The sequence below is a fragment of the Amphiura filiformis genome, chromosome 1 (assembly GCF_039555335.1).
Source record: "Amphiura filiformis chromosome 1, Afil_fr2py, whole genome shotgun sequence".
NCBI classification, from domain to species: domain Eukaryota; kingdom Metazoa; phylum Echinodermata; class Ophiuroidea; order Amphilepidida; family Amphiuridae; genus Amphiura; species Amphiura filiformis.
This window is the reverse complement of record NC_092628.1, coordinates 101,459,940-101,486,302: the sequence shown is the minus strand read 5'-3', so window position 1 is coordinate 101,486,302 and position 26,363 is coordinate 101,459,940. Positions and strand designations below refer to the sequence as shown.

General features: G+C 38.0%; 2 protein-coding genes across 2 annotated transcripts; both read right to left on the bottom strand.

Moving 5' to 3' along the window:
- Window positions 1-3,142: 3,142 nt before the first annotated feature.
- LOC140165096 (uncharacterized) lies at window positions 3,143-4,078 on the bottom strand. Its single transcript, XM_072188526.1, has one exon. The coding sequence runs from the start codon at window positions 4,076-4,078 to the stop codon at window positions 3,143-3,145; it is 936 nt and encodes a 311-aa protein (XP_072044627.1).
- Window positions 4,079-16,348: 12,270 nt separating this feature from the next.
- On the bottom strand, window positions 16,349-16,969 carry LOC140165086 (uncharacterized). Its single transcript, XM_072188516.1, has one exon. The coding sequence runs from the start codon at window positions 16,967-16,969 to the stop codon at window positions 16,349-16,351; it is 621 nt and encodes a 206-aa protein (XP_072044617.1).
- Window positions 16,970-26,363: the final 9,394 nt, after the last annotated feature.

Below are 26,363 nucleotides of genomic sequence, written 5' to 3'. Positions count from 1 at the left end.
TTGTTGGTCGAAGCAACCTAAAATCGATTTTCATTATCTAGATCAATATATTATTGAAAATTAACACCTTGATGTTTTGCAAAAGTTCATTCTACAAATCGTATACTCTGCAAACTTGCTTAATTTATTGTTGTTAATTAGTTATGTGCGTTTTACAAAAGTGTTGTTGTTGCAGCCCTCTTCACAACGTAACTCAAGAACCGCAGCACATATAAAAGTATATCTGTGATATTTTAATTCTTCTACATGCTCGCTATGAATTGAGCAATGCAATTTTTGCCAAAGCTCACTACCATTCGTAAGATGCTGTGAACTACCAAATCACAACAGTTTAAAATAATTAATAACCTTAACTCTAAATACTAAGAAAACTAAGTTGATGTTGTTTGGAACAAGGCAAGCTTTAATTAATTATAAAAACATATCCCTCATTTATGAAAGTGTGAGCATTGAAAAAGTATAAGTATTTAGGAGTTACATTTGATCCACATCTTACTTGGGATGAGCATGTTAGTTATCTTTCTTCAAATGTATCAAAACGTATTGGTGTTATTTGTAGAGAATCAAAAACGTGCATAACAGTTACCCCAGAGTTTATCACATACTTACCACGTTTTTGTGCCCACTCTCTAAACTAAACATATTCTCCTTTTAGATCAGTTAAAACACTTGCCCAAGCCCTTGTCTTTCCTCACTTTTACTACTGCAGCTCTGTTTGGTCAAATTTTAGTTCTTGTCACAAAAATGAGCTTCAGATTCTACAGAATAGACTTGCCCGTATTTTACTTTCTGCAGACTTTAGAACATAATATCTAAAGAAGGTTGCTCCACATTATTCGTCATCTCAATTTACTTTCACCTCCTCTAAACATTCTAAGAACACTCGAAGTCAATCTCATAACAAATTGGTTGTTCCAAGGTGGAAATTATTTTCTGGGCAGAGAACATTTCATTATAGAGCTGCCACTTCATGGAATAGACTTCCTAATCTCTGTGCCAATTTGGATTCACTAAGCTTGAATTGACTACATGATGACAAGTTTTGCCAACTAAGGGGCCAATAATACCAGCCAGGTGCCTAGCGAGATTATAAGTCATTGATGATATACAATAACTGACAATTGGTTTCAATGGTACATTCTGTTTATGAAATTTTTGTAGGCCGTAGAAACGAGGCACTAGCGAGATTGCGAAGAGGCGTTCACTGCAAACGCCATACGGGTTACAGATTACGGCATTATGCGGTAGAACGTCATAGAGCCGTTCACATCCAAACTATTCTCTTACACAGCCAGTTTGTGTCGGTCTTAACGCTCGTCGTTCCTAGTATTATATTACAGAAAACGTTAAATATCGGGTTAAAGGGTATGTGAGGGTCAAAGGTATAAAAGGTTTTAATAACATTTAAAAAACATTTTGTTCAAAACTTGCTGCAAAACATTTTAAGACAATAGACTTCAGTACACAAAATGTTTGCTGAATGATATTTTACTATAGCATTTAGAATTTTGGTTTTAAATGTTGTTTATCAGTATAACACATTTAAAAAAAAGAGTTTTCATGATTTTTATATAAACAGACATTGATATAATAATAATAATAAAAAATAATGAATGGTTCTTTTAAGGCTCAAAATCTTCCGTGGAACTCAGAGCGCGCAAACACATGAAAAAGACAAACAAACAAAGAAGCAATTAATTCTGTGAATCTGGAAAAGCTTGACGAAAGAGATGGGTTTTAAGCTGACGTTTAAATTGAGAAAGTGTGGGGATGTTACGAAGGTTGTTTGGAAGCGAGTTCCAAACAGTTGGAGCAGCAAAATGAAATGAGCGTTGATTTAAGGTTAACCCGAGGAGTTTTGAGTAATTTTTCAGAGGATGATCGAAGGGAGCGGGAAGTTTGATAAGTACAAAGCGCAGATGACAGGTATGGTGGTAAAGTGCCATCGAAGTGACGGAAAGCCAGAACGGCAAGTTTAAATTGGATGCGCAATTCGACGGGCAGCCAGTGAAGCTCGATGAGGATTGGTGTAATATGCTCATGCTTTCTTTTTTTGACAATAAGACGGGCCGCACAATTTTGAAGACGGTTAAGTTGATCAGCAGTGATACCTGTCAAGATGGAATTGCAGAAATCAAGCCGCGACAGAATTATTGAATTAACCAGACATGATGTTGCTTTATCAGACAAGTAAGGTCGAATGCAGCCAATACGTCTCAGAGATAGAAATGAGGAACGGCAAATATCGCTGATATGTTCAGACATAGACAAAGTTTGATCTAAACGCACACCGAGGTACTTAACAGATTTTTGAAAGGTGATATCAGAGTCCAAAATTTGTATAGTATTATCTTCAATCTGGCTAACACGAGAAGCCGTACCAACGGTGATAACCTCCGTCTTATCTGTATTGAGCATGAGCTTATTACTATCCATCCAACACAAAACAGCTTTAATACACTCTTGAATGGACAGCTTAGTTGACACAAAGTCCTGAGGCATGCCACATTGTGATATTTCGGTGTCATCCGCGTACTTATGAAAAGAGCAGTTGTGCTGGATGATGACGTCGGAAAGTGGTTGAGAATATAATGTAAATAAAACTGGACCGAGTACGGAGCCTTGAGGGACCCCGTACAAAAGAGGGTGTGGATTGGAAATCGATCCATTAACAATCACAGATTGCAAACGTTGAGAAACATAGACTGAGTTAAGTACAGTGTCTCTGATACCAAAACTACATTCAAGGCGCCTAAGGAGGATTGAATGGTCCAGCGTATCAAACGCAGCGCTGAGGTCTAGGAGTGAAGTGAGAGAGATTAACTTCTCATCAGAATTGGATAGCAAATTGTTCACGACACTCAGTACTGCGGTCTCCAAGCTGTGGCCCTTCCTATACGCAGATTGGTTAATTTCCAACAAGTTATTCTCACATAGGTGTTGCTGTAGTTGACAAAGAACTACCTTTTCGAGAATTTTTGAGATGAATGGTAAGTTCGAAACTGGTCTAAAATTCTTAAGATCATTACAATCAAGCCCATTTTTCTTTAAAATAGGAACAATAATGGCCTGCTTGAATTGATCAGGAACAATACCGGATGCAAGGGACTCATTAATAATGCAAGTTAACAGGGGAACAAGATCATCGGCACACTTCTTCTTCTTCTTCTTCTTCTTCTTTGTGGTGAGATGTATCCCTCGGTGGCCGAGTATTATCACATCCATGGAGCAAGCGCGGTGCAGAAAAAAAAAAGGTGCAGGAAAACTCCAATGATGCTGAAGGGATGATGTTGGTCAGGCCTCCTCTGAATGCCTCACAGGATGGAGCTGTGACCAAGGAAGCTGGAAGAGCATTCCACATCCGGATGGTACTGGGGAAGAATGCATGTTGGTACACCAAGATGGAGGCTCGAGGGATCACAAATCTTAGGTTGTGACCTCTTGTACGTGATGACAGCAGCACAAGGTGGCGTGGTGGTATGTCAACAAGACCATAATAGCTCTTGTACAACATCACAAGCTTGGACGTGTCTCTGCGTTGCTGGAGAGTTGGCCAGTTAAGCTGACTGAGCATGTTTAATACACTGCTCGTGCGGTGATAGTCCCTCATCACAAAACGGGCTGCACGCCTCTGAAACTCCAGGTTATTGATGTCGGATTTATGATGAGGAGCCCATGCAGCTGAGGAGAATTCAAGCAATGGCCTGACAAGTGTAGTATAACATCTGGCTTTGATCTTTTGTGGGCAGCTTCTGATGTTTCGCTGAAGAAATGCTTGAGTGCTGTTGGCTTTCTTGCAGATTTTATCTACATGGGTGCTCCAAGACAGGTTGCTGGTAATGTGTACGCCAAGATATTTGGCACAGTCTGTTTTCTTGAGAGTTTCATTGTGAATGGTATATGGAAATGAGATGCAGTTTCTCTTGTTGGAGATGGTGATGACTTCACATTTACTTGGGTTGAAATCCATCAGCCAGTCCTGTTCCCACTGCTGTAAGTTGTCCAAGTCTGCTTGCAAGGCTGCAGCATCAGAAGTATCATGAATGGTGCGATACATAAGGCAATCATCTGCAAACATTCTGGTAGTAGATGAAGCCATCGAAGGGAGGTCATTGATAAAGACCAGAAACAGCAGAGGGCCCAGGACTGTGCCCTGTGGTACACCAGAGGTAACACTTGAAGTGGTTGAAGACTGACCCTCAACTAAGACACGCTGGGTGCGGCCACTGTTTCACAAGGTCGGTCGGCAGCGGGTCTAAGATACAACCTTTTGTGGGCATACTCTTTATCAAATCGGAGATTTCGTCTTCAGAGACAAGAGTAAATTGATCGAAAACCGGACCTTCATACACGCTAAATGATGGTGGAAGAGAGTGCCGAGAATCTAGTTCCTCCCGTAGATTGATGATCTTATTAGAAAAGAATTGACAAAAACGTTCTTGAAGTTCGTTCGGAGGAATGTTAGTTGGTAATGCAGAAGTTCTTGATTTTCCGAGAAGCTGGTTGGATACACTAAAAAGCTGCTTGGTAGAAAAGGGGTCAGAGTCAATTTTAGCAGTGTAAAATTGTCTTTTTGCAGCTATAACATGTTGTGTAGCTTCGTTCCTCATATTTATATACATTTCCTTATGAACAGTTAATTTTGTCTTGCGCCACAGTCGTTCAGCACGTCTTCTACTACGCCGGGCATCTCTGACTTCAGCAGTCAACCAGGGGGCAGATGGTCGGTCTCTTACACTACGAGTTTGCAATGGGGCATGTCGGTCCAGAACTTGACGAAGACCGTCATTGTAGGAATCGACTAGACCCACAATGTTATCAAAATGTTTTAACTAAAACCAAAAACACATGGTTTATCATGTTTTAAAAACATTTTGGTGTTTGCTGAATAGTATCCATAAGCAAAACACTTTGGCAGCTGCTTAACATAACGAAATAGCAAAGGCGAAAGATGACGTTGCACGAACTGCTGTGCCCCGTCCAAAACAGACAATTCATACCGCATTATGTCGTAAGACGACACGATCTTGCCTAAAACGCCTCTTCGCAAGATGATTTTTGGACGGCATTCTCCACACAAAAATGAATAGGAAATCTGCCGTTAGAATTAGTGTCGAAAAAATCGAAATTATGCACTTCTTCTTGTCTAAACTAGGTCAAATTGTTACCCCCAAAATGGATTTTATTACTTGTCGGACTCTACTTGTTCTATTTGGATACTTTAACTCGCTTCATAACACGCAAACATAACATTTTTCTGCATTTTGTAATACGTTTTTTGGAACGTCATATTTTGCTACCAACCGCAACGTAACCGCCTTACGGGAATTCCACGGCTGACCAATTCACAATGGATTTCACCCTCTAGAGGGCATACTAACTAGTTTTCGACTAATGTAGCGTGAGGGTGGCGTTCCCGTATCGCGTTTCACGTAAATTTCGCAATACTGACTCAGATAGACTAAGTTTGTAATACAATGTACCTCTGAGGGCGCCATACGCCTCAACTTGTCACAGAGTTACGAACCAAGCATCAGGAAAATTCATCGGCGACTCCAGCGTGACGTCACCCTTACCACCATGAAGCCAATTCAATCATAGACCTTCGCTAGGCCTGATGAAGTGTCACAGATATGACCTGATACTGTAGTCAACATAAAACAGGAAGTTCAGTTGAAAAGATTTATAATCTATTCTATCAACTACCTGGGTGATTGAGAATATTCATAGAGATATCATTTATTAATTTTTACTTTCAAAAAGTTTTTATGAAGCTTTTCATTTGCATTTTTGAAAGCAAGTCTCTCATCATAAATCTCTTTAAAAGTTTTATAAATGCTCTGTGTTTAAACATGGGGTCGTTTTATCTTTTCAGTTTCCGTAAGTCTATTGTTCAGATACGAAAACGCAGGGGATTAAGTAAGTTTACTTTAATATGACTTCATTAAGGGATCTGGAATGAGCGTTTCGACAGTATTTTTTGTGGGACATGAGAGCACATCAGACATATATCGAATTGCATTCTGAATACGAAAATTTTATGACACATTATTAAAATATGATATTTTTCACATTTTTGATATATAGCAGTCCACGAAGTAAATTTTATCAATCAAATGATACGAGGGCTGGTCAAGAAGTTCCCGCAACTATGGTGTATCTCCGCTCATGCATGACTTGGATGACTGTTACTTACGCTAAATACAAGTTTGTACTTTTGTCTTTCAAAACAAATATGTATTAGCGATACTGAATACTTGATTACGTAATGACATTAGCATAAACACAATAGTGTATGGGCACTGCCTGATTTATGGTGAAAAATAGTCAAGAAAATCTCGCGCCAAATTGAGGTATTGTTACATAATTCCAAATATCTCGAGAATAAAAGTATGGAATCTGGCGCGGTTTTTGCAACTTTTTAGACCGATAACATAGAAATGATGCTGTACTCTTTTTAGATCTATACCATTTTTATTAAAGAAAAGAGGTCGTGTTGAATATCTCCAATTTTGAGTAGGCTTTATCACCCATTGTTCTTTACATAATAAGAGATAGAAGGATTAATCGATGACAAAATTTAACAAATGGACAAAATCACAAACATTTCTTCCTTAATGAACCCTTGTTTTCAAAAGGTCATGTTTTTGTAATCAAAGTAGCACACCATAGAGAGGCTCTGGATTGAATAAGAAATTTGAATTTCGAAAGGTATGTCTAATTCTAGCATAAGACTTGGTATAGCAATTCACTTACCCAGCTACTGTTCCGCAAACCTTGTATTAGTCATATTTTTAGCGCTTTTTTGATGAATTTTACTTTTTTCATACATTTTGGTACTTTCAATCATGCGTACCATCAACGCATGCGCATATTTCTGTTTTTTTTGCAACAAATTCTATTGTCCTGACTATGATCTCTCATACCATACCAATAATCATATTTGTTTTTGTTTTATTTGGGAGATAATTTGGATCATTTCTTCTACCGTGTGGGCTTTTTTCTCCCGATTTTTTTGGTAAAGTTCAAAGACAGTCTCTTTCATGATCTGTTGACGGATACATTTCTTCTTTCACAATTATCAATTAAATATACTCAGATTACCTCATACCAAAAATAAGGCTTGTAGATTGCTTTGGTCCTCACTTCTGCTTCTTTTTATTACACGTTCCTCAACTACAATTCAAATTCCCCGCCAATGTTGACTATTGTCAGTGTACATATGGCAATGACTTTATGCAAATGAGATTACGTAATTAAAAGTACTCTGATACTAATTGTTGTGTGTTTTGAAAGACAAAGTTACAAACTTTATTGATCGTAAGTAACAGTCATCTAAGTCATGCATGAGTGGAGATAAATAATGGTTGCGGGATATTATTGACCAACCCTCGTATATTCTTAAAGTGTATGTAGCTGGGAGGAAAAGCCGACGATCAATTGAAAAATTTGACCTTTCATATTGAAGATATGGATTTTTTTTTTCAAAAAGACCTAATTTTTTTAGTGTTTTGGGAAAAAATCCATATCTTCAATACGAAAGGTGAAAATTTTCAATTGATCGTCAACTCTTCATCCCACCTACATACACTTTAAGTATAAATCATCAGATTTATAAAGTTTACTTCGAGTACTGTTAAATATCAAAAATATCAATTTTTAATCATTTGCCATAAAATGTGTATTACATTGCGAATTTCAAAAATGAAAATTATTTGATATCAGAAGGACATTCTTCGTATTCAGAATGCAACTCGATATGTCTGACGTGCTCTAATGTCCCACAATAAATGCTGTCCAAACGTTCATACCCCATCCCTTAAAGGCTGGAGAGACAAGATTATGGAACACCGGTGTTAACACCGGTGTTTTTAATGGTCTAGCGCCCTCTCGTCTTTGAAGCTGTCAAATTGATCCGCACATTATTATGACAAAATGCCAATCCGTATGAAAAGGTCCACTTTTTTCTGTAAAAACGTTGAAAATAAGCCCTTAAATCACCAAAGGTTCGCTTATGAGCATGTCGCACCCCAATACACCTGTGCAAGGCCGCAGTGTCGCCCTTCCTTCCCTCGTATCAATGTCTATCTCCCTATGTTGCTTCCTCCTCCCCACCTCCGAATGATCAGTCTCCCTTCTCTCTCATCTCGAGTTCTTCTCTTTCTAGTCTGTTCGTCTCTCCCTCTCCTCTCTTTCTTTCTCACCCCTCCCACTCTCACTTGTTCAGTCTCAAGTATCCCCTCTCTCCCTCCACCTCCCTTGCGAAATTTATCAATATGATCCATGACTGAAAATTTGGTCTGCAAAAATAAGCATTTAAAATAAACCCGAGTCTTGTATATAGGCCCAACCAATTATCAGATTAGCTTGCCATTGTTACGAATGAATAGAATAAATTATCTTTGCTCCAATGTTATTCTTTTGTATTGCATTTCAATATAAAAAATGATTACCAAATCGCCACTTGTACCCGCGTCATTGGGAGATATTTGGCTATTTCGGACGCTCGTTTCATCGCCAATATGAAAGACTTTTGCTTATAACTTGGCAACATGGTTAGTATATATTTCAATGCAAGACTATTTTTACGAGCCACTTACGCCTAGGCGTTTAAAGTTCATAAACACCGAACACAAGTCAATTGACGCCGTACAATTTACCGCGAATTTAGGACCATAAAACTCTTCTTTTGTCTAGATTAGCACCCAACCTCTCATCTAAAGGTTTAATGTCAAAAATTAACATAAGTTACCAAAACGAAAACTTCAAATTATTAGTAACTAACAAAAGGCTAGAATAAAAGTTTGGTCACACCTGGGAGGCTACCACTTCAGAATAACAATGACTTACTAAAACGGATACGGATACAGAAACTGAAAAGGTCAAACGACCGTCACGGATGGTAAATGATAAGAAGTTGGTGATAAAGTACACCAGATTTCGCCATAATATATTCTAGAAACGCTTCCTGTTAGAATAAGAAAAATTTTAATTGTAATTATTGCACAGGTCACGGCGACCCTGTGACCTTTCCGGAAAAAGCCGAGTGGCAGGTTTTTCAAATAAATATTTTCTGTGTAAAAACTGTACCATCAGATAGGTAATGGAATATATGAATATTAACTGTACATCTATCACAACAATTTTTGATAACAACTTGCGTCACAATTGATCTAGTATAGAAGGTAGAGAATTTATTTCAATCTTATATACGCCATTTTTTTGGAATTAAGTGAAAATTAATTCTGTAAAAACTGCATTTTTTAATGTAATTTTCACATTAGACCCGACAAAAGACTACCGTTTTGTTGTTCTGATAATCTAATCTTTTGATTTTGTAAATAAAATTAGGGTCTAATGTGGATTTAGGATGCAAACTGGAACAATCCAATGCCTTGTCAAAATCATTTGCTTCAAAATGGAGTTCGGATGCACTTCGTAATACAACTTCCGCCACTGCGGGAAACCACATGCACAGCAGAGCACATGGCCGATATCAAAATCGATTTTATGTATTGTGTATGTAGGCCTATTCATAGGACCCTCGTATTAATTGTCTCTATGCGCTTGAGAATTCAACAATATAAATAATGGTAGCTTTATTATAATACACATTAATGTTTTAAGCAGATAAAATTCCAAAATATGATGCAGTAATGAAGTTGCAATTTATTAATATTATAGCTATACATTTTCACGATGACACTATCAAGTTCTTCGTGGTCGAGCGGTCTAAGGCGCTGGACGTATGGTATACGTGATACTAGCCAAAGCGGTGAGCCGTGAGTTCAAACCCCGCCTCTGCCAAACTTTAAAAGAATTAAAATTAAAATTGTACTTTTTAAAAATTTTATATTGGGGAAATGTGACTGGGAGAATTTATGTATGGCGTGGAGTGGTGTGGTGATAAAGAATACCTGAAACTTCTGGAATATTTTTTTATCTTCAAATTTTTCAATGAAAAAAGCACAGGGAAGGAATCAGCGACGACCTCGAAAGAAATTACTTTTGAAATCGTTGCTAATTCCATTCCTAAACATTTTTCATTGAAAGATAGAATAGAGTCATAGAGTGCCCTCTCAAGGATCTCTAATATCTGTATTATAAACCTTATAACATTTGTATAACCTCATTTAAATAATAGGGACTTCTATATATGACACATCTACCGATTTTCTTGCAACCATTTTTCCAGATCTGAATTTTGCAGTGCTGCTACTAACAAGTAAGTGCCCTTAAAAATGTATCTTTTTCTTCTTATAGTATTGTAATATTGATTCAAAAATTTCTACTACTTGTGATTAAAGATTGTAGTTTAAAGATTGCAATTTTATAGTATTAAAGATTGTTAACAAAACCAATGGTAAAACTCGTATGATTTATACTTTTAAGTGTATGTAGGTGGGATGAAAAGCCGACGATCAATTGAAAATTTTGACCTTTCGTATTGAAGATATCGATTTTTTTCCCAAAACACCAAAAAAACAATAAAGTCTTTTTGGGAAAAAATCCATATCTTCAATATGAAAGGTCAAAATTTTAAAATTGATCGTCGGCTTTTCCTCCCAACTACATACACTTTAAGAATATGTCATTAGATTTATATAATTTTCTTCGAGCACTGTTATATATAAAAAAAATGTGAAAAAATATCAATTTTAATAATTTGTCATAAAATTTGTATTATATCGTGAATTTCAAAAAATGAAAATTATCTGATATCAGAAAGACATTTTTCGTATTCAGAATGCAATTCGATATGTTTGATGCGCTCTCATGTCCCACAAAAAAATACTGTCGAAACGCTCAAAACGCTCATTCCAGATCCCTTAAGGCCAGAGGCACTTACATTGAAAAAATTGTTGGATATGCTTTAACGATCCAGTACAAAAAAAGACAGCATTTCAATACTTGATTGAACTAATACAAATGTGTGTCAGGTCACTAATTAACATGATAAAACCCACTTGAGAACACACAATCGCCGGTCATTTCTAAAGATGCATTTATACTCAATCGCTTTTGCACGCATGATCAGTGTACTAAATCGCCGTCGTATTTGCCTGCTGAGCATGCGCATGATTCGCTGTTTTTCAAAAGCGACACGTAGGCCTATACGGGGATAAAGAGGAAGGGATAAGCATCCTAGTCTGCTGCCCTCTTTTGAAATATGTATCCTAGGTCTAGACAATAGGCGGATTAGCGGCCATTTTGTCTTCGACATGATTTTAATCATGTGTCCTTATACTTTAGTACACAAAATTAATATATAAGTTAACAGATTTACAATATTAAAATTATATTTTGAATATACAATATATTCTGTAGTAAATCGATCAAATGACGGTGATTGTTCATGTATTATATGCTTCATAAAATTAAACTGTCTGACCAGCTAGTATTCTCCTCCGCCGTCAGTATGATTCCAGACACTCCACGTACCGTGTTGCGAAGGTGGTGGAGACTAAAGCTGTATTTACGAACACGCATGCGTTAAAAAATATGTAGCCTAGGTCGAACAATATCGTGACGTAGTTTCCGGCATTGTTCCTATGCACTTTCACCCTCCTGGCCTATATTGACACCCTCTGTCGGTCAACGTTCTCTAAAATTGTACACATAACTTGTGTAGTTAGCGACAATGATTCAGTCTGATGATGAGTAACCCATGGGTATAAACACAGCTTTACACAATGACTAATTTACATAGGCACAAAAGACCGTGTTCATGTAACGTTACTCAGCCAAATATGGCAGAGGAGGTCCCGGATCTTAGGTACATGTTCCTATCTCCTCAACGTTATACCTTTCCAACAAGGAAAGAGATACGAAAAGCGAACGTCTAGTGAACACAGTAGGCAAAACTATTCTTTTTATGGTTCTACTCAGTTACACATACAATGTGTTACCATTTTTTAGCTCTTTGTAGGTAACTCAATAACGATAGGTCGTAGATAGCGCAAACTATATATTTTCTTAATCCATGTCATCAGACGAGTAATCAAGATCGAAGCATTTTCATTTTTTTAACCCTTGTTAAACCTCCGTTAGTCCCACTAGCGGCGTGTCGGACTGTTGCAGTAGTTTTCAATTTCGGACTAGCATTACTATGCTTTTTTCGGACTAGCGCAGTGTTTTTAATTTTCGGACTGACGCACCTCTAAGTTTAGGGAATTTGTGTAGTCGGTCTAGCGGCATGTCGGACTGTTGCATTGGTTTTCATTTTCGGACTAGCGCATGCTTTTTTTTCGAAATAGCGCAGTGTTTTTTATTTTCGGATTGACGCACCCCTAATTAGGCCTATAGGGAATTTGTGTAGTTGGACTAGAGGCGTGTCTGATTATCGGCGTGTCGGACTGACGGTGCACCCCGTTTGCCACGTTTGCCGTTTGCCAGTACCCAATTATAGACAAATCCAAAGAGGCAAGTCATGGTCAGGATTTGGTCGGCCATTACTGGGTCCCCGCAGCAGCATTGGGTGGATTAAATCCGCTTAAAATTCGATGCTAGATTCTACCCTCCAAGGCCGCATCATTTCACATTTTAGGTGAGATGGAGCCGACGGGGACCCAGCTTTGGCTGCCATTGAGGTGTAGGAATGAGTGAAATTGGATTCGTCTATAAAAGTAGCAAGACTATTAATGTTTTTGTTTCTTTCCTGTCTTCAGGTCCGCTTTGTTACAAAACACGCAACATGAGGGGGTTGATCATTGCTTACGTGGTCCTTTTTTCTGTCGTTATTGTACATTCAGCTGAATTATGGGAAGAAGACCGCTACATACCGTGGCGTAAGTAAATTTTTTGTCAATTTTACTGAAACATTTGCTCCATTTTACTGGGAATTTAGCTTTAAAAATAAATGTGTATAAATGGCCATTGCCATGGAAACTTTTGAATTATCCTAATAGCTTAAAAGTAAAGAAGTCTGGTATATCAAGTGTAATTGGACTTGGACTCGAGTTGGACTCGAGTCCAAGTCATACGACTCGAGTCTACAATTCTGTTTATTAGATAGACACAATCATTGTGGCATGTAAACTACACCGGTACATTCGCGCTGCATTTAAATCAATAGAACTTTATACTGCAAAGGTTTTGTCTTGAGAAATACTGCTGTGAATATTGAATAAAATTGGGCGAGTGGTAATGTAGGAGATCAGAATGGACGGATAGAGAAAAGATATTGTCTTAAGGATAATTAATAATAACCATCAATTAATAGGGAAAGATCTGGAAAACAGAGACCTGGGAGATAATCATTCTGTTTACCCCAAAAAATATATTATCATAATCAGGCCATTTTCGCAAGTGTTTGTCCACCGTTTATCGGCACCTTCATCCCCTCCTCTATTATTATTCAGGTATCATATAGATGAATCCTAAAAAGGCAATCCAATAATATCGCCAATTCTGAGATTTATCTCTCGTCCTTATTGTGAAGGGATCAAAATCTATAATCCCAAAATTATCTTAATTGGGATTATGAAACTAACGTTGGGGCCCTGGGATCTCTACCCTATCGTGATTGGTTGAAAGTTGATCAGGAGATAGCCTGACACACCCTGGTCTGAAAAATCAGGGAGATCCCAGTGTCTTTGATTTGTGACCACCAGACGAAGAAGAACGTGTTCTTCTCTCTCTCTCTCACCATCATCTGAATCAAGACTTACTGTTTTTATTTATCATCAAGAACATTTGTGTTCAGCAAAGAAAATCAACACCGGCCGAATAAATATCTATTAACTTCATAATTAGTACTCTCTGTGTGTGTTTTTCATCGGTACTTGCTCCTCTGAAAGAACCTGCCCGTTACTCGCTAAATCCATCTTCTTCAGCGGTAACAATATTTTGTAGAATTGAGGAGTGTTAGGGTTAATCTTTGAACATCAATAAGCATCTGTTGTATCGATAATACGTGTAATTGTCATAAATCTCACCAATCTTACAGTTCAAGAAGGAGAAAGGGTTTGCTCGGAATTATCGGAATTTCGTTGTTACAGTGGACGTTGCATACCAGGACAGCAACAATGTGATGGAGAAAATGATTGTGGCGACTACTCAGATGAACACAATTGTCCGAGAGGTAAGTCATACTGCAGTTACTGTTCATTTTCCTATATACAATACACAGTGCTCGCACCATTGACCTGTGACCTCTACAAACAGTGTATGTTAGAGGTTTAATAGGCCATTGCATCGTCACTGTGTGAAAATAACCGGCAAATATTTGTTGTACTCTCTGAAATTCTAGAAAATATAGTTTTGTAACATGTCCTAAATTTTTAGCTAATTTAGATATTTAGAAATATTCGCACTTTGGTGTTTTAGTAAGGAAGGGCACGGCATGCCTGCAAAATTCCCTGTGTAAATCGAATGTAACTTTTAGTGACTATCACTCACTTGTAGACCGCTCTCTTCCGAAGGGCATTAAAGCTAAACCCCCGAGCTAAACCACTTGACGGATATTTTTTGTACTTGCTGTCAATCAAGGATAATGTATACATGTAGGCTAAAAACTGAGTAGGTGGGGCATCTGCAAATGTTCGTACTTCCCTGATATGTAAATGACAGATAACAGCAAAAACAGCTCCCACATCTGTCATGTCTGTCCATAACTTTGGTCAGTGCAGCGAGTCAGGGGATTTCAAATGGGTGATTATTGATTGGGAAGTGCCATATTTGGGCATAAGTGCAGTCCATCATTCCATGTGGAGGATAGACTAGACTTTATCGATTGATTTTGCTGGAGTAATTTCCTATTAACCAGGTTTAAGTACAGGTCGAATCATGTTTCCCCCGACCACATCTGCCAAAAGCGGATGGGTCGTCGCGACCGCCATCGTCACCCCTTCCTCGCCCACCCCTACGGCTGCGCCTGTTCCACCGCCTGCCTTGATTGTCAATGATGTGAAATTTTGGGCGCTCCCATACAAAATCACCCCATTTTTGACATTGCCAACACCGAATGACCCCCTTTTTTCTGAATTTTTCTACACCGATAGACCCCTAGTTTCGTACGCTGGTGGGCACAGGTACGTCACTTTCATATTCGAGTGACCCCCGGGGCTAAACCACTTGACGGATATTTTTTGTACTTGCTGTCAATCAAGGACAATGTATATTATGTAGGCTAAAAACTGAGTAGGTGGGGCATCTGCAAATGTTCGTACTTCCCTGATATGTAAATGACAGATAACAGCAAAAATAGCTCTCACATCTGTCATGTCTGTCCATAACTTTGGTCAGTGCAGCGAGTCAGGGGATTTCAAATGGGTGATTATTGATTGGGAAGTGCCATATTTGGGCATAAGTGCAGTATACCATTTTTAAATGTGGAGGATAGACTAGACTTTATCGATTGATTTTGCTGGAGTAATTTCCTATTAACCAGGTTTAAGTACTGCAGAGGTCAAATTATGTTTCCCCCGACCACATCTGCCAAAAGCGGATGGGTCGTCGCGACCGCCATCGTCACCCCTGCCTCGCCCACCCCTACGGCTGCGCCTGTTCCACCGCCTGCCGACTCCTGCTCGATCTTCGTGCGGAACCAGAGGAGGCTTGGTGACAATGGTGGAAACAGCGGCTGGACGAGGGGAGGGGACTGCTGCTGCTGAAATTGCTGCGCAACCAACTGTTTCTGAGGCAAGGCCTGGTTAAATATCTGGATGGCTGATCGTAGACCTACCATTCCTGATATGACTGTAATAGCTTTGGAGCCTGTTGGAGTTAACGTCATAAAGACCACATGGCTCAGGTAGCTCACCAACAAGTTTGGCAGCAATTCCAGTAAAGAATTTGTTGAAATGATTAGCAACTTCTTTGTTCTCAAAACACTTTTTTTCCATCAATATCTAAAACTATATTGGTAGAGCAAACTCATTCAACACAACATATATTGAGATAGTTACCTCAATATTTCGATGTGTACAACACACATCCTCATCAGGAGGACTCCAATGATGCACTGATGGAGTTGAATGTCCTGCTCTCGACCTTTGATGTCCTTTCTATTGATCGGATTAGGGCATTATATAATGAAGGGAGCTCAAGTCCTTGATCACGGTTGAGTGCTGGAGTTTGTTTTCTGATTTGAAGGGCCTCCCGCACCAGGCGGGGGTATTCTCTGTCTTCACGATTCAAAACCTTGACATTATCCCAGTCAATTTGGTGATGAGTATCTGTACTGTGTTCAGACACGGCAGATGGTGTCCTGCTGGGAGCAGTGGACTTATGTTCTTTAAGTCTCTGTCCCAGTTGTCTTCCAGACTGTCCGATGTAAGATTTTGTGCATTCGGTGCAGTTAATCTGGTATATGCAGCCACAGCGTTTTTCAATTGGAACTGGGTCCTTAGGTGACAAGGATTTTGCGAAAAGTCGTGTGGGGTTTAAAGCTGGTGGCTACCCCGTAGGTTTTGAATATACGCTGAAGTTTTTGCGAGATGCCATCCAGAAAGGGTAGTGTGATGAAAGTCTTGTTGCTTGGTTGAGGGATGTCAGATGTTGGTTCCGGAGGGTTGGAATTTTGAGTGGGGGGTTTATTTCGACTGGTGGAAAGGTCAAAAGCCCACTGGCGGTACCCACAATTTCCAAGCGCACCCTTGATATGTTCAATCTCCTTTTCCCTTTCTTCGGGATCGGTGACAGCGGTATTAGCTCTGTGAGTGAGAGTTCTTATGACACTAAGTTTATGAGAGATCGGATGATGAATGTTGAAGTGAAGATATTGGTCGGTGTGTGTAGGTTTCCGGTAAATTGTGACGTCCAGTGAACCGCTTTCTTTCCTAGTGATTTTTGTATCAAGAAAGGCAAGATGTCTGTTTGCTTCTGGCTCACACGTGAATCTGATATGTGGGTTTTGGTCGTTGATGAATTGGAAGAAAGATTCTGTCTCTGCTTTACGTAGTATCACAAATGTGTCATCCACATATCGTAACCAGATCTTAGGTTTAATAGTGGAGTTTTCAAGCATTTAGTTTCAAAATACTCCATGAACAGGTTTGCGATAACTGGGCTCGCAGAGCCCTTCATAGCCCCTCAACCCTCCCATTGTTGATAAAAACTCTCCTTGGGCTACAAAATAGGCGCTACTGAGATAGAGTTGTAATAGCTCAATTACCTGATCAGCGGAAAGACCTGTTTTACTTTTCCAGGAAGAATCCATTTTGACGTATTTTGTTTGACCCCTGGGCACCCATGAAAAACAGTGTTCACACTGATAGGGTTTCCCCAGGAAAATAAGATCTAATAAATAAATAAATAAATCTGAAACTACTTAGATAGCGTTGTTAACCGGAATGCACGTAAACAAAGAGGACACATCATAGGATACAAGGATTTCGTCTGATTCAATACGAAGATCCTTAATGCGAGTAACAAAGTCTTCACTATTTTTGATGTGATGATCTGATTTCCCTACTACTGCAGACAAAATATTTGCTAGTAACTTGCCAGATTCGTAGTGTACCGAATTAATGCTAGAAACGATTGGCCGCAATGAGGCTCCCTTCTTGTGTATTTTTGGAAGTCCATAGAATTGGGGCACACAACATGCGGTAGGGTAAAGCTTGTTATATTGCTTTTCACTAAGGTTGCCGGATTTCTTAAAGTCTTTCAGTAACTTAATGAGTTTGGCTTGATGAGATTTGGCAGGGTCTTTATTGAGCTTACAGTCAGCCGCCTGGACAACCAATTCTTTAGAAATGCTTAGTCGCGCTAAAAGTCGGTCGATACATGTAAAAATCAGCACAATTCAGAGATACACCTTTTTGCTATGAAATTAATTTTCTCGGTCAAATATAAAGCAATAATTTTTTTTCTTCAGTAATGTCAGTTAAAAACTTGGTGCTTGGATATACATTTTTAAAAAATCCTGGTGTTAAAATTAAGCATCAAATTGTGTCTTTTAGTGTGATATTTTGATTTTTATAGGCCTTGAATTTGCCTGCGAGCTTTTTACGGAATTCATGTTTTAGCGTCTCAAACTAATATAGTTTGCTAAAGAAAGATATTTCCCACCTCTGTAAAGCACATCGTGTGGGTCTATATGTTATAGTTTTGTCAGAATTTCCGTTTTTGTTTTACCCTTTTTCCATTCATGCTCCGAAAATGTCAAACTCTCGAGAGCAACCAGCAGAAATAGTCGATATTTCCTTTGTTGTTATCCAGGTCAATGTTTCATTGAAAGCAAATTGCCCGACCAGCGATTAAATCCCCAATTGGGTGTTCTGGTTAAACATGATCAGTAGGGGCGCGATAGGTTTGGGAATTTCTTTGCTATATTGAAGTTCTGGCAACACTATAGCCATGCCGGTATTCCTATTAAACCCAGGGATATCGATCCACAATGCTAGTACTAGCCTTAGATTTCACGGGTTGATTTTGAAATTTTTCAGCCGACAGTGAAAGATGGTGAAATCAAAACGGAAATTCTGACAAAACTATGATATATCGCTCACGGTGATGTGCGTTAGAAAGTTGGGAAAAATCCTTCATTAGCGAACTATCTTACTTTGAAAAGCTAAAAGGTTGATCCAAAAAAGGCTCGCGGGCAGAGTTTAAGCCTATTAAAATCGAAAATCTTACACTAAATGACTAAATTTCACGCCTAAGTTTAACACTAGAATTTGAAAAAAAAATACAGTATCAAGCACTACAATTTTTCCTGACATTTACTGAAAAAATGAAAATGATTGCTTTTCATTTGGCCGAGAAAATAAATTTTACATTGAAAAGGTGTAACTCAAAATTTAGCTCATTTCAACACCAAATTCGATCGTTTGTATTGCCTCATTAAATGACTGAGTGAGCCTTGCATAACAAAAGAATCGGTTGTCCAGGTTGCTAACTGCTTATGGTAGGTTTTTGTATCACTCAATAATGTGCTAAGTTTTTGATCATACTGTTCTCTATCCAAAACAACACAAAACAACACAACCCTTCAAATCAGAAAACACAGTCCAGCACTCAACCGTGATCAAGGACTTGAGCTCCCTTCATTATATAATGCCCTAATCCGATCAATAGAAAGGACATCAAAGGTCGAGAGCTCCCACAGGACACCATCTGCCGTGTCTGAACACAGTACAGATACTCATCACCAAATTGATTGGGATAATGTCAAGGTTTTGAATCGTGAAGACAGAGAATACCCCCGCCTGGTGCGGGAGGCCCTTCAAATCAGAAAACACACTCCAGCACTCAACCGTGATCAAGGACTTGAGCTCCCTTCATTATATAATGCCCTAATCCGATCAATAGAAAGGACATCAAAGGTCGAGAGCAGGACATTCAACTCCATCAGTTCATCATTGGAGTCCTCCTGATGAGGATGTGTGTTGTACACATCGAAATATTGAGGTAACTATCTCAATATAATATTATGTTGTGTTGAATGACAGTTTAAATCTAACTTGATTATCTACCATTACGTATGAGCATACACAGTGATATATTGGTAGAGTCTTTTGTTTTGTTTTGGTACCCAAGCTCTTTGAGATTTTTCCAGAGCTTTTTAAAATCATTTTTATTTGCCTCAATCTTATGCAACATGTACTGTTGTTTAGCAGATCGTATCTCTCTTTGGACTTTAGTACGTAACTTACAGTACTCTTTATAATACTCAGACATATGTTTGTTTTTATTAAATTTTGCAAGCAAACAGTCTCTTTCTCTGATGTTATCAATAATCTCACTTGTCATCCATGGTTCAGAGCGTTGTTTAATCCGAACTTCCCTTAGAGGAGCAACAGAGTCAAGAGTGTTCAAGAATATGTTACAAAACATGGACCAAGCTCTATCAACATCGTTACATAACAATATTTCAGACCAGTCAGTTTCAGACAACTTATCAATAAAAGATTCCTTGCTGTAATTCTTTAAGGTTACACAAAGAGACGTATAAAAAACGTATAAAAGACGTATAAAGTTGTTCTTTAAAACAGAGTTTTCTCAGTAATTAAATATTGCAGCAAGTGAAATGTTGGTGTGTTTATACAAAATTTTAGAATAAATTTGAAAATCCTTCGTTTAAAGCCGTTTTACGCACCATGTTCACAAGATGAAAAACACGTTCCATGACTTTTTTTCAAATATGCGCCCCGTATAAAACCACGCCGAGTGATTGTTTTCTTCTTTTTTGTATTGCACTACAAATCGATTAAAAAAATAATGTTGCCATGGGGAAGAACCAAATACTGTACCAATTAAATTTTAAAAGTCCGTTTTTGGGGAACATTTTCGAGAATCTTGCCTGAGAAAAAACTGTTTTGTAAAATTATCGATATCTTGAATACGGGACGTTAATTTAGACATCTGAATACCTACATTATTTCTCAACATTCTGCCAATTGAAATCCCATTTGATTTTCACTCCAAATTGAAGCTAGTATTGCAAAAACGAGGTTTTTCCTCCATCAGTTCGTTCAAAATTTCAGCTCCGACATGCGTGTTTATTCTAAGAGCCATTGTGCGGACGCGATTGTAATCACGTAATTGCATCCAATTATAGTTATATATCCGCTTCGAGAACAAGCAATTGAATATATGAATACAAAAGCCACCTAAGTCCATACTTCGGCCAAATTGAGTTAAGCATGGGAAATTGTTGCTATACATAGGCCTGTCATATGTATGAAAGAACAACTCAAATTCATTCTCTGTGCCTATTAAGCATGTGAAAAATAGCATGTATGAAAGAATCACCCAATTCCATGATTTGAGTCTTGTAACACATTGATTGAAATCCAGTATTTATAAAAGTCCACTTGTAACACATTCATTGCTGGAGAGTGACTTTTGAACAAAAATGGGTTTAATAAAGGAAAGTGTGTGGTTTATATTACATGGCAGAATGCTTATCAACATTATACATACCTGTGTGCTTTATTTTGTATTATCTTACTAGTGGTAATCTCATTCTAACATTGTTGCCTTTGTATATGATTCAAAAAACCACCTAAGTCCAAAATTTAAAATGAACCCCACGAAGTCCCTGAAATGCTAATCGTCATACCTAATACAGGTTAATCCACTCATTTGCACGTAAAACTTACCATATTGACCAGGTAAATCTAACTGAAGGAATTAAAATGATACACAGGTTTTTCTCTCAAAATCACTTCCTATGGACTTAGGTGGCTTTTGTATTCATGTATTCAATTGCGTAAGTTGATGTATGGCCGAGTGGATAGAGCGTTGGACTAGGAATCTGTTATGAACCATTTTTATGGGTTCGAGTCCCCGTAAGGCTGATTTTTTTTCTCTTTTCTCATTTTTACTTCCTTTCTTTCCTCTTTTCTTTCTCTTTTATTTTCATTTCTTTCTTTCTTTTTCGTTCTTTTTCTTTCTCGCTCTTTCTTTCTCTTTTTCACTACCGTATTTCTTAAATTTTTTCTTGCTCCTTTCGTTTTAGTTTTATTTGATTGATTCGCTGACTGCAGTGAATCGTGATTGATTGTTTTTCACTTTATATAATTCAGAAATTTGTAGGCCTGTTAAGTCTGTCTTGTTGAATATTCTTCCCAAATTTGATTTGCAAATAATTGCTTTTTGATATTGTTGTTATTGTTGGTCATTCAAGGCTATAAATTCAAAATTTATTTTCCAGGTCGTAACTTGACGAAGTGCCCCCAATCAATTTTAAAATGTATAAAATCCTTATGAAAATTGCCGAAAACGGCTTGTGCCCCCACCCCGGCATCCGACCCGGCATGCAGCCCCTCATGACAACCCCCCACCACCACCCACTCACGAGCTCCGGGTAGTTCACCACGTAAACTTGTATGGCTCAAAATTCGGACAGATAGTATCAGTTTGTGAATGAGGACATCGTATAAGTTCCTTGTACTTATGCTCGTTGAATGTTGCTTTGGGTGACTTCCTTGTACAGTACGTGAAAAAGTGATCACTTAACCCAGTTGTTACCACCCCATATTGACTGCCCAGCAAACACAAAAACGTTTTAAAAACGTTTTAAAAAAGTTATATTTTGGCATTTGGTTTAGGTAAAAACGTTTTAATAACATTAAAATGTCGGGTTATATAAAGGTCATGATAACGTTTTAAAATGTTTTGTATGAAAACACACTACAACAATATTTTAAATGTTTTCAAAAATGTTATTGTAAACTATTTTTACAAACATTCATGCCAAATATTGTGTCAATACTTAAAAACATTATGTTAAAATGTTTGAATTCAGCAAACACAGAAATGTTCTTAAAATGTTTTTTTTTTTATTTTTTAATAACATTTAAATGTCGGGTTGTACAAAGGTCATGAAAACGTTTTTAAAACGTTATTGAAAATATTTTGGGCAAACATTTTTCGCAAAATATTTTTCAACTAAAAATAACATTCTGTTTAGAATGTTTTGTATCAAGTTTTCAAGAATGTTTTTGGAATGTTATTAAAACGTTTTTATACCCTTTATATAACCCGACATTTAAACGTTTTCTGTAAAACATTTTTGTTTGCTGAGCAGTAGATTATCAAAAATGTTTTTAAGGTTATGAAAACGTTTTATACTCTTATTATACCCTTTATATAACCCGACATTTAAACGTTTTCTGACAACCTTTTATAACCTTTTGCGAATGATGTCGAAAACGTTATGTGTTTGCTGGGTGATCACATTATCATAATTACATATAATGTGATCAAGAGCAGACTTTGTGGTAGGGGTGATTCTAGTTGGGGTATGAATAAGTTGTTTGTTTGCAACATGTTAGCATATTTGGTGTATACTCGGTCTTTACGTAAGGCACACATGTTCATATCACCCAAAATAATCACTATTTTGAAAGGACATTCTCAAGATTGTATCTTCGCGCTGCATTTAAATCAATAGAACTTTATAAAGTTTAATAATTATGTAGACAAATCCAATTTTCTACTCACGGTTAGACAGTTTCGTCAACCAGGTCGGTTGACTTCTTCAGTAATGCGATGATCCACCTACACTCCCGCGAAATCTCTCATTCCTCGGGTGCACAGTTCTTCTTAACAGCGGGTCAACCGACCTGGTTGACGAAACTGTCTAACCGTGAGTAGAAAATTGGATTTGTCTACATAATTATTGAACTTTATGACAATTTACAATCCTGATGAATCTATTCCAAGATCAATAGAACTTTATACTGCAAAGGTTTTGTCTTGAGAAATACTGCTGTATTGTTAATATTGATTGAAATTGGGCGAATGAAGTATCAAAATCACATGTCTTTCTATGATCACGTTGGATGTTTGGTCTTGCAGACGCTTTGTAGTAAATGTATGAGATCAGAATGGACGGATAGAGAAAAGATATTAACTTTAGGATAATTAATAATAACCATCAATTAATAGGGAAAGATCTGGAAAAGAGAGACCTGGGAGATAATCATTCTGTTTACCCCCAAAATATATATTATCATAATCAGGCCATTTTCTTAAGTGTTTGTCCACCGTTTATCGGTACCTTCATCCCCTCCTCTATTATTATTCAGGTATCATATAGATGAATCCTAAAAAGGCAATCCAATAATATCACCAATTCTGAGATTTATCTCTCATCCTTATTGTGAAGGGATCAAAATCTATAATCCCACAATTGTCTTAATTGGGATTATGAAACTAACGTTGGTGGCCGCAATTAGGCCCTGGGATCTCTACCCTATCGTGATTGGTTGAAAGTTGACCAGGGGATCACCCTGGTCTGAAAAATCAGGGAGATCCCAGTGTCTTTGATTTGTGACCACCAGACGAAGAAGACGTGTTCTTCTCTCTCTCTCTCTCTCTCTCACCATCATCTGAATCAAGACTTGCTGTTTTTATTTATCATCAAGAACATTTGTGTTCAGCAAAGAAAATCAACACCTGCCGAATAAATATCTATTAACTTCATAATTGATACTCTCTGTGTGTGTTTTTCATCGGTACTTGCTCCTCTGAAAGAACCTGCCCGTTACTCGCTAAATCCATCTTCTTCAGCGGTAACAGTTTTTTGTAGAATTGGGGAGTGTTAGGGTGAATCTTTGAACATCAATAAGCATCTGTTGTATCGATAATACATGTAATTGTCATAAATCTCACCAATCTTACAGATCAAGATTCAGGAGAAAGGGTTTGCTTGGAATTATGGGAATTTCGTTGTCCCAGTGGACGCTGCATATTCGAATATCATCGATGTGATGGACAAAATGATTGTGGCGACTACTCAGATGAGCAAAATTGTCCGAGAGGTAAGTCATACTGCAGTTACTGTTCATTTTCCTATACACAATACACAGTTTTTTCTTTCTTGAAGATGTTCATCAGGACTGTTCATAGTAAACTGGTATTTGCAATTTCATACAACTAGTCCAAATATTTCCACTTACTTGCAGACGTTTCGGAAACTCACAGTTTCCTTTATCGATGCTATTGTCATGATTGTTGCAGTGACGATCTGTGTACAGCAGAGTGTTACATGCCCCAAATTATGATAATATTCATTAAAAGTTTTGTATTTTGTCATCAAACATTAATTTTCACTTGTTGTGAGATTTATCTCCATTTGTTTATACATGGAATATTCTAGAAGGTTAAATGATTAAAAGTGATCAAAAAATGCATATTTAGTAATATGGAGAAAGTTCTGGATCATAATGGAATCAAATAGAACATGATTACCACAGCAGTAAGTGCTGCTGGCACGATGCCAAGAAATCACAGTGCAGCACTGTACACAGGTAAAGGATTGTGATTGGCTTGTGTTGAGGTAATGTGCTATTTTTAGAACTGTGTACAGAGTAATGAGTCTGATTGGCTTGTGGTGATTTCATGCACTATTTTGGGAAGTGATGTAATTAGATTAATCTAGAATCATAAGAAATAGTATAAAAAGCCTGAGGATTGAATGATTGGCAGCAAGGAGAGAGAGGAGACTGAGTTGTAAGAGATAACTCTGTGAAATTTATGTTAGCCAGTATTGGTACAAAGTTACCATAATTGAAGTCTTCAAACTTCGGTTCGCGGTTATTGTGCTGGAGAGAATTAAATACGCCAAAGGCGTTAGTTGAGCCAATAGTGCTTGATTTTGCTGTCGACTCAAAGAAGCGGCAGACTGAAATATCTCCATCATCAAACTGTGGTATATTGCTGGTCTGACATAGTCTTGTCAAGTGGAGCAGAAAGCTTGCTCAAGAGATCTCCGAGAGAGGAGCTTACGGTCAACATAGAAGACCATTTGGAGAACACTAGCATAGCAGCTAGGATAGTGAAGATATAGTCATCAGGACTTTGGACTGAGATTTACCTTGGATAGATAGGATCGCGGACACCGGGCGCGGACATTGCCGGATCTTGGATCAAGAACTGAGACCATCAACGGAATATCATCAGAAAGTCAGCCAATCAAGATCTCCAGGCTTGGTTAAGTAATTATAGCTAAATATATTCTTTGTATTAATGTTGATAATTGTTGTAATATTGTATAAGGATTTAATTGACAGCCATACTGCATTAATTAATAAATAATCATAAGTTGTTCTATGTAAGAAACAGTGTGTTTGTGTGTTTGGTGTTGCGTGAACCCGAAGCAAGTGATTTTGGCCTGGGTCATTTTAGTGACCATAACAAGAGGAAATTCCACTCACCATGTGTTAAACTCAAAGTCTTTAGCGGAGGAGTTAGTGGATGTAGTGATAGAGGAAGGGGACATACTAAACTCCCATGATGTGGTTTCCTTGTTTACGTGCACGCCCATCAATAAAGTTCTGGACATTGTTAAAGAAAGGCTACAGAAGGAGGGTTGGTTGAAAGAGTATAATAAATCTCACGGCTTCAACTTAACAACAGAAGATGTAGTGATTGCTTGATTTCATCCTCTCTACCACTTATTTTACGTTCCGTGGGAAGATTTACAGGCAGCTTTTCGGCGCAGCAATGGGCAGCCCAGTTTCACCTTTGGCCGCCAATATTTTTATGGAACACCTGGAAGACATTGCCATCGCCACTGCTCCTTTGGAATGTAAACCTAAGCTATGGAAGAGATATGTGGATGATATCTTAGAAATTGTGTGCAAGGACGAAGTTAATAATCTCACTGACCACCTGAATCAAGCTGACGACACTGACTCCATCAAATTCACCTTTGAGAAGGAAGCAGATGGTAAGATCCCATTTTTGGACACATTGATTGTTCGCCGTGATGATGGGTCAGTTAAGTTAATGGTTTATCGGAAGGCAACACACACCGACCAATACTTGAACTTTAGGTCACACCACCCCCTCCACCAGAAACTTGGCGTCGTGCGTACACTCCTTGACAGAAAGAACAAAATAGTCACGGAAGAGCAAGACAAGGTAGAGGAGGAAACTCATATCAAAGGGGCTCTCCAAAATTG